This window comes from Octodon degus, unplaced genomic scaffold (assembly GCF_000260255.1).
Source record: "Octodon degus isolate 3935 unplaced genomic scaffold, OctDeg1.0 scaffold00005, whole genome shotgun sequence".
NCBI classification, from domain to species: Eukaryota; Metazoa; Chordata; class Mammalia; order Rodentia; family Octodontidae; genus Octodon; species Octodon degus.
Window position 1 is genome coordinate 19,707,296 of NW_004524581.1, and position 10,061 is coordinate 19,717,356.

Below are 10,061 nucleotides of genomic sequence, written 5' to 3' on the forward strand. Positions count from 1 at the left end.
AAAAAAAAAAAAAAAAAAAAAAAAAAAAAAAAAAAAAAGCCACAGACCTAAGAGAAAACATTTGGAAAAAATATATGTGATAAAGGATTACTGACATGTGATAAAGGACTGTTACTCAATATATACGAAGAGCTCTTAAAACTCACAAAGAAAATGAACTGCATAATTAATAGTGAGGAAAAAAAAATAGTGAGGTAAAAGACCTGAACATACAATTCACCCCCCAAAATATGCAATGGTGAGTAAACATGTGACAAGATGTTCAATATCAGAAATTACAAATTAAAAGCAGTCAGGTTCAGGATTCTGTGGTTCGATCCCCAGGTCCTCATGCCTTACCAGACCTGCCCTTAAGGCATCCTGAGCCAACAACAAAAAAAAAATCCTTCTGAACTTTTGGGGCCAGGGAGATGGCTCAGTAGAATAAGCGCTTGCCTGGCAAGTGCAAGGGCCTTAGTTCAATCCCTGGTTCTACCAAAAAATAAAAATAAAAAAAGAAAGAAAAGACAAGAAAAAAAAAAGAAATTGCAAATTAAAGCAATAAGATATCTACTACATATCAGAATGGCTAAAAACGGGGGCTAAAATCAGGGTCTGGGGAGATAGCTCGGTGGTCTAAGTACCTGCCTGGCAAGTGCAAGGACCCAGGTTCAAGCCCTGTTACACATGCTGTGCTGGCCCTGAAGACTGCATAGCAAGACCCTGTACTACCCCCACACAAAAAAGGAAAACTCCCAGAATGGCTAAAATCTAAAACACAGGTAACACCAAATGCTAGCAAGGAGGCAGAACAGAAACTCTCACTGCTAAAGAGAATGCAAAGTGGTGTAGCCATTTGGGGAGCCAGTTTGGCAACTGCATTCAAAACTAAGCATACTGTAATTATACAATCCAGCAATCCCATTCCTTGGTGTTTACCCAAATGAAATGAAAATATATCCACACAAACACACACACACACACACACACACACACACATATATATATATATATATATATATATATATATATATATATATATGATTTGTAGCAGTTTTGTTTTTATAAATGCCAAAATTTGAGAGCAATCAAGATAGTCCTCAGTGAGTAGATAAATTACGCTACACATAGACAAAATATTACTATTCGGTATGAATACACCAACACAGACCTTCCCAGCCCCAAAAAGACATGAAGAAATTTTAGATGCATAATAAGTGAAAGAAACCAATTTGGAAAAGCTATATATTATTTGATTTCAACCATACAATACTTTCAAGCAGGCAAGACTATGGAGACAAAAAAAAAAACTTAGTAATTGTCCAGAGTTAAGAAGGAGTTACACATGACTAGGACAGCACAAAGGATTTTCAGGGCTGTGAAACTATTCTGCATGTGGTACTGTGTATTTGTCCAATCAAACAGAATGTAAAACATCAAGAGCGCATGTTCCTGTAAATTACCAATGTTCAGATGTGGTAATATGTCTATGGAGGCACAGCACTTATTGGAAACACAGCACTCTGGGCAGGGTGTTGATGGATGGAAAGGATTTACCTGTGTGGGGATAGAGAGTATATGAGAACCCTCTAAACCAGGCTTAATTTTTCTGTGAACCTAAAACTGCTTGTAAGAAGTCTCAAATAAAAAGAAATGAGCCTACCAAACCTTATGAAGTACAAAACAGACAAGGTGTTAAAAGTTAGAGAAATGGATCAAGACGACATACTACTTTAATGCGAAAGACAAGGTTAGGTTAAACTACAACTCTGACAATAAAAACAAACGCATTTTAGAATATTATTTGAGTTTTTGCATATATATAATCCAATATATTAGAGATAACCACTGAACATCTTTCTGTACAAAGAGGAACTTCCTTCAAATTAACAACAAAATTATACTTCTGACAAAATACATATGGTAAGAAAAAAAAAGCACATGGTACCTTGAAGTGACTTTTCAAGTTTACACAACAAATATATGCAATGAGTTAAAATAACATAACTATTTCCATATTTATATAGAAATTCACTTTTATACCTTTAAAGTGATGTTTAAAATTTACTTTTAATTAGACTAAGTGTGGTGGTGCACACCTGTACTCCCAACAGTGAGGAGGTAGGAAGATCACTGCAAGTTCCAGTCTAGCCTGAGTTACACAGTGAGTGTAAGGTCAGCCTGCATAGGAAGACCTTGTCTCAAAAACAAAAAGAAACAAAGAAAATGTACTTTAATCAGTCATGCTGGTATAATCTCAGCACTTGGGAGGCTGAGAAAGGAGGATTGCCCTGAGTTCAAAGTCAGCCTGTGCTACACAGTGAATTTAAGAGCAGCCTGCCTTACAGAGAGTGAGACCCTATCTCTAATTAACTAATTTTTAAACAATGTAAATTGTAATCAGTTTAAGTGCAAGCCTAATTTCATATCAGTCTTGATAAACTACTCCATTCTAGAAAACTCCAATTGCAAACAAAATAAGTATGAATTTGCCAAAAACTGGCATAAATGACCCATTGTGTAAAGACGTATTTCCTTAAAATAATGAAAGACTGGGCAGAGTGAGAAAGTTAGCCTCACCTTTTTCTTCAGGTTTTATATGAAAAAACTTCTTTTCTGAAGCTATCAGGTCAGGCTTTGGAGCTGGGGGTATAAAACCACAAAGTGAACACTTAGCGTTCAAAAAATAATTTTAGAGCACAGACAAAATAGTTGAAAACTAACGCAGAAAATGTTTTTTCAAAAAGATGTATGGATTTTTTTTTCCTTGTGGTAACTTTTAATTTTACTTTATAACACCATGTCTAAGCAGAAAGGATAATGTACCAGAATCACTGGACTGCGTTTGTAATCCAGGATCTGCCATTACCACTACTACCCTAACAATTCTGTGATCCATCTTTGTCAAACTCAGGATTCAGAGTTCATATTACCTGCCACACCATAGCCCAGCAGAACCTTCTGTGATGGTGCAAATGTTCTATGTTTGTGTTGTTCAAAATATGATTAACAAGCATATGAAATGTGACTTTTGTGACTAAGAAATTAACTTTTTGTATTTTATTGAATTTTAACTATTTTTAAAAGACCCATGTAGTTAGTGCCTACCATGTTAAATAGTACAGTTTTATAGTAAGCCTACAATCCTAAATTCTACAAAAATCACTGTACTTTTAACTGATGTTTTCCTTGCCCTGGAATTAGGTCAGCAAACATTAAGCTGAAAACAAAGGAAAAAAAAAATCTCAGGTGTCAGATTATTGTAGAATGTATTAAATCTTTTAAAAAGCAAAAATTTTACATTAAAAAAATCAGTTATTTATGGAGATAACCTGTAGGAATAGCCACATTCTAAAATTTAACTCTGGTCAATGTGTCTGCTGAGTCCATAGAGAGAGAGAGGCTGAGGGGTCTGGGGTCTGGCCCTTGAGAGCTGGGTGCCCAGACAGTGAAGATCTCAGCTTCCTTAGTCCAGGCCACCATCTGGGCTGTGAGCAAGAGGAAACTGCAGCCCACCCATGACACCCACAGGCTGACCTCTTCTGCGGTAAACAAGATAAAACAACTTAAGATTAGCCAAAGCAGAAACTGTAATGGTCCTTCCTGCACGCTAGAATACTCGAAAACAAAAGGAGATTCTGATGAAGAAATTATTCAGGAGAGAGTCAGAGTGTTCATCAAAGAGAAAGCACACTTAGAAACAGAAATAGGCAATGCTGAAGACAAATTACCCAAAGTTTGTCTTCAATAACCCAAATGTCAAAAGAACTGGCTGGAGAAAACTTTAATATTCGAAACTTCAAGACTGTTCTGGCTATAAAGGCCAGGTAAGCTTCCAGGAGCCTTGGAACTCAGTGTAGAAATCATGTGATTGGGGCTGGTGAGATGGCTCAGTGGTCTAAAGCACCTACTTAGAACAAGCTTAGCAAAAAAGCACAGGGACCGCAGTTCAATCCCCCAGCACCACATGCCAGTCAGTCCCGCCCCCTGGTGGGCTGAGCTGGCCACACACACACACTCACACAACTAAATAAATAAATAAAATTTTTAAAAAAAGAAAAAGAAAAAAAGAAATCATGTGATTATCTGTGCTTAAGGTTTACAAAGTGTGCCCACCAGGTGGGGAAACACAGTGATGCACTGTGAAAATGAACCCAGTATGTTAGATTCCAGAAGAAATGATGTTTGTGTTTTCCATGGGGAAAAGAAAGTGAGAATTCATTGTCCTCTTTGGATCACTCACTACTCTGTAAAGAAGACAAATTCTGCCCTACACTTAACTCTTCTATACTTGGTTAGAGCCAGTTTCATGAAAATTGCCTTTCTGGGAGGAGTCAAAGAAATGCTGATCATTGGATCACTGTGGGATTGCATCTCCCTCAGCATTTTCCCAACTAGATTGATGGCTTCTAAAATTCAAAGGCCACATTAAAATAAAATAAAATTCAGAGAACACAAGTCCAGACTGCTAACTTGGTGGCTTATTTTTTTTCTACCCTAACTTGGCTCTTCTTTTTTGATACACATGCTTGCTAAGTTGCTTAGGCTAACCTTAAGTTGCCAGGCCACTCCTGCCTCATCCTGCAGAGTCACTAGATTAGAAGTGTATACAACCCTGGTTTAGCATGGTCTTTATATTTTTTTAAAAAAATATCATTGTCAGGGCTGGCCAAATAGCTCAGTGGATTAAAGCGCCTGCAAGCAGGCACAAGGGCTGGGGGTTCAATTCCCGGGCTTGGCATGCCAGCCCTGCCCCTGAGGCACCCTGAGACAGCAGTTGAGACTGGGTGTGGTGGCGAAGGCCTGCTATCCCAGCTCTTGGGAGGCTGTAAACAGGAGAATCACTACAAGTCCGATCTAGTAGTGAGACCCTGAACACCCTGTAGACCCTTCCCTAAAAGTACAGAAAAAATAAAATTTAAAAAAAATCATTGTCTATCATGTCTTTATCTTGTCCTCTGAATAACTTAGTGTGAAGACAACAATATGTAATGTATTAATTATTGTAACTGTCCTACTAACCTATTTTGAAACTGTTTTATTGCTATTTTATCTTTTTTTCTCATTAAAATTAATTTTTAAAAAATCACTGTCAAATGACTCATTCATGTAACAGTACTAAGAAAGGAAACCATTGCACTTGGTAGCTCTGAAGGGAGGTATGAAGAGGTGAGAAAGATTTCCTCCCCTTATTTGTAATCCATTTCTTTTCCTATGTGACAAGCCTCTTCAAAGAAAGGACCTCAGAGGGCCAGGGAGATGGCTCAGTAGGATAAGCGCTTGACTGGCAAATGCAAGGATCTGAGTTCAATCCCTGGTTCCGCAAAAAAACAAAACAAAAGAAAGGACCTCAGGCTGACTCACAGACCTTCCTTTTAGCTGGAGAGTTTCTTAAAAGCCATGTAAAAGCCACCCACCTCAGTTCTGCGTGCACAAGATGCAACCCCAAGAAAGCCTAAAGCTCATGTCTATACCACGCTCCAAGCCAAAGAGGAGAGCTGGCACTGTGCTGAGGCCTCCACATACAATTAGGTAACACCTATGTCTGCCCCAGACAGCAAGGCTAAATGGTGGTCTGGCTTCCTCACTCCGTCAGCATTTGGATAGTTTCTTTGTAATTTAATAAAGATCATATTACTTTTCAGAGAGAAAATCTGATTTCAAAAAGCCTTTTACACGAATTTCCTTTGTATTTCTTTAGTTTTGAAGCAACAGTGTATATTAACAGAAATGATATTGCAGCAGCTGAGAACACCTTCTCCAGGGTATATAGTAATTGTGAGGCAGAAGAGAAGCTCTTTGAATTTCCAGTTTATGTGCACTTCTGGTTCCCAAGCCCAGTTGTTAAAATTTGTAAATAGCATTTTACCTAATACTCTTTTATCACCAACTTTTCTTTCAAAGGTCCTCTAGCGTCAGTTAATTGATTTTGCTGGATTTGACAAAGTGAAGTACTGAATACTCTGAGATGACATAAATGCTTTTTTGGAAAGCTGATTCTCATGAATTACAGTAGGAAGTTCATTCATCCTGTTTACTTAAGTACCTGCACGAAGTGCATAAAAATCTGAAGTAGTTTCATGTAAACATTTATGAGGCTTTTTTATCATTAATATAACTGTTGATCTACTCATACTTTGTGCAAATAATATATGTAGAGACTGACTCAGCAATTATAAACTTTGCTTCTTTGTAGTCATAAAAATAAGTAAATAAAATTTAATCCTTGAAGACTACTGTAGATGTACCATCATTTATTCAACTGTTTAAAAACTCATCAGCTTTATGTAACTTTCAGCATGATCTCTGAAAAGTACAGAATGTTGGTATTTGTTTGAGACTCTAACAAATGAGTTTTATCTAAAAGGTGGAGACTTCTGCTTGGAGGAACAGAGAAACTAAAAATGAACACACAAAATACTCAACCTCCAAAGGAACATTCAGTGATTTGTCTGTGTGAAGAATGAAATGAAATAAAACCCAGAACCAATCACATGTAGTATGTGGATACAGCACAACGCACTGGAAAGGATTAAAAGGAAAGGATTAAAAGAGTAACAGGCTTTTTTGTGTCTATATGTGTGTTTTTTAATGTACTTAGTTGTTACAGGGTCTCACTACGCAGCTCGAACTCATGATAATCCTTCTGCTTTCAGCCTCCCCAGCACTGAGGTGTGCACCACTAGCCCAGACTCTGGCTGGATCAGCCCAACCCAGTGGTGGGCCTGGTGCAGCATTTGTTGCTGAGGATGGAACCGCAGTCCCTGTGCCTGGCTAAGCAGGCATTTTAGTCCTCTGAGCTATCTTGTTGGCCCCAAGTAATAGGTTTTGATGCTCAAAGAAGCCTGGAAATTTAGAGAAGTGTCTGCAGTTGTGCTTTGCTGAACCTGTTTAGGCTTTCATAGTGTTGTACAGCCTTACATAGTTGCTGCAGCACACTAACCTTATACATCATTATACAGCTACACATTATGATTCCCTTTTATTTCATCTTCAAAATCATTTGTAGGTACGCTAACACTTTATATAAAGAAATTATTGTTCAAATAGAAATAAACACATAGAATGACTAATTGGCCAATCAATACATTGTTTTCTAAAACAAGTTTAAACTCAGTTTTATTGGGCTGGTGGGATGGCTCGGTGGTCTGGAGCACCTACTTAGAACAAGCGAAGCTGAGCAAAGCACAGGGACCACGGTTCAATCCCCCAGCACCACATGCCAGCCAGCCCCGCCCCCTGGTGGGCTGAGCTGGCCACACACACACACACACACACACACACACACACACACACAATAAATAAGTAAATAAATAATTTAAAAAAAAACTCAGTTTTATTAATCAAACATTTCACGTAACTAAAGCATCCAAATTATCTTCAAAATCCCAATTGTGTACCACTTGTACCTTAAAATAATAATGATGAATAATAATTGAGTACACGTGAACACTCAATTTTTATATAGTAGGGCTGGCCAAATAGCTCAGCAGATTAAAGCACTTTCAAGCAGGCATAGGGACCAAGGGTTCAGTTCCCGGGCCTGCCTTGCTGGCCCTGCTCAGTGCACTGAGACAGCAATTGAGACTAGGCGTGGTGGTGCACGCCTGTAATCCCAACTCTTGGGAGGCTATAAACAGGAGAATCACTGTAAGTCCAATCTAGTAGTGAGACTCTGAACACCCTGTAGACCCCTCCCTAAAATTAAAAAAAAAAATGTGTACAGTTCTAGACAATGTTATATATATATAGTGCTTGTTTTCAAAAATAAATGATTTACATGTGACTCAATCACCATTTTAGAATATAAAAATACGAAGAAAGGCAATATGAATATATATATATATATATATATATATATATATATATATGTTTTTTACATACCTGGGCCTTTGGTAGGAGGTGGTGGCTTCTTTGGTTTCTGTTAACAATAGTAAATATGGTCAGCTACTTGCATATTACAGTTAAATTCTGAGTACTAATAATTTAATTAGATGAGGAACTCTCCTTCGCTTATCCTTGCTAAAAATGATAAAATGCTAAGATCTTAACAATTCTACAGAAGGGCACTGAACAAATTAATTCCATGAGAAGAGCCTCCTTAATAAAATTCACTCAAATGTTTCAAAACCTAATGATGAATTAGAAAAACTTCAAAAGCCCTAATAAGAATATTCCATCCTGTCTTCCCTTCCTCGAGATTCCTAAGCCCATTCCACTTTTATGCCATAACTCAGAGACAGGCTGCATGGCAGACAGCAGGACAGGGTAAGAGAGACATGTTTAAATAAAAAATAATAAGAGCAATAGTAAAGTCTTCATTTTCACTCTTATTCTTCAGAACTCTCAAAGGGAAGATTCAAGGCAATGTAGAATCTCTTTCCTTAATTCATAACCTTCCCTCATTTTTAAGATGACTTTATGCCCTAAAAATTTAAATTAGGCCAGCCAAATAGCTCAGCGGATTAAAGCACCTGCAAGCAGGCGCAAGGGCCAAGGATTCAATCCCCGGGCCTGCCAGTGCCAGCTCTGCTCTGTATGCTGAGCTGGCGATTGAGACTGGGCATGGTGGCTTGCGCCTATAATCCCAGCTCTCGGGAGGCTGTAAACAGGCGGATCACTATGAGTCTGATCTAGTAGTGAGACCCTGAACATTCATTCTGTAGACCCTTCCCAAAAAAATAAAAAGAAAAAAGGAAAAAAGAATACATGATAAGGGCCAGTGAAACAGTTCAGTGGTCTAAAGCTCCTTCTTAGGCAAGCTTAGGGAAGTGTGCTGGGACCACGGTTCGATTCCTGGCACCACATGCTGCACCAGCCCTGCCCCCAGGGTGGGCTGAGTGGGCCACAAAAAAAAAAAAATAATAATAATAATAAATGTGGAAAAAAAGCAATAATGTGTAAACACATAATAAAAACAGAAAAAGTAATGTTCATTAAAAAAAAAATAAGTATATAAATAAACTATGCCAAAGGCTGACTCAGTGCTGGGCAACATAGAGCCAAGGAATAACTGGGACAGCCTATGCCTTCCTAGCATGCTAGTCAACAGTCTACGCAGCTGAACTGGGGAATGCAAAGCCTGGGGGTGCTGCTCTGCCCATGTTCCACAGAATAGTCTCCTTCCCCACAGGCTTCCACTGCTAAACTGTGCTCTCCTTTACATTACAAACTCAGTTACATCCTCTCTGAGGGGAAAGCAATCAAGTCATAAGCAAAATGAAAATGACTGTCTTTGAAAACTGATAAATACTATATCCTATAAAGAGGCAAAAACTTCTGTTTTACACTACTTGAAATAAACTCAAATTTTAAACATTAAATAAAAATAGTTTCTTTTAATCTGGAAAATTATTATTTACCCAACTATCCAAAAAAAATTATGAAGAAGTCTAAAGTAACTTGTTAATAGAGATTATAAGCACAAAACTGAAATATTTTGTTTTATTGTAATTAAAGTAACTTTTACCTAAATATACAATTTTATGAAACTCCTTCATAAAAATTATCCAATAACAATGCAAAAATATTTTGTGGGAAAATGTTAAAGAATTATCATTGAAAAAAAAAAAAGCGTACCGGAAAGTCCTTATCCAGGTCACTGATCTGAACAGCAAAGTTGTCTGGAAACACTCCTTCCTTCCCATTCAGCTCACCCTTCCACCAGCCAGCTTCTCCAGTCTCCTAAAAAGCAAAACAAAGACTAACTAAAATAATGGGAGTTAACATAAAACAAAGGAAAAGTTTACAATAAAGTAGGAAAAATACCAAATTCTAATCTCTTACAAGAAAAAACAGCCTAAGCAGATCATAAATTCCTTCTGAAAGAAATAGTCCCTATATAGTAGTTTTAGCAGTAGTTACTCATTGGCCGTGACTCATCCACATGACTGACACTGACAAAGGATATACAATCTGAGATACAGGATGGCAGGATAAATCCTGAGGGGATTTCACTGACCTTATCAGACCCAAAAGCTACAACTCTTGTTGCATAGGTCCTGATCTACCTTGGTCTTAACCATCCAGCAGAAAAGTATAAAAATGAAGTATAAAAAGTAAAGCCATGCTGTTATGTTGAG

General features: G+C 37.7%; 1 protein-coding gene and 1 pseudogene across 1 annotated transcript in view; one reads left to right on the top strand and one right to left on the bottom strand.

Annotated features, from left to right (window-relative positions):
- Positions 1–10,061, bottom strand: part of Cd2ap (CD2 associated protein) — a 132,784-nt gene that overhangs the window by 21,931 nt on the left and 100,792 nt on the right. Inside the window, exons 9-11 of the mRNA XM_023719181.1 lie at positions 9,559–9,663; positions 7,864–7,900; positions 2,560–2,622 (exon numbers count right to left, since the gene is read on the bottom strand). Coding sequence (XP_023574949.1) covers positions 2,560–2,622; positions 7,864–7,900; positions 9,559–9,663 — 205 coding nt within the window. The remainder of the gene's footprint in view (positions 1–2,559; positions 2,623–7,863; positions 7,901–9,558; positions 9,664–10,061) is intronic.
- Positions 2,800–5,840, top strand: LOC111818540 (annotated as a pseudogene).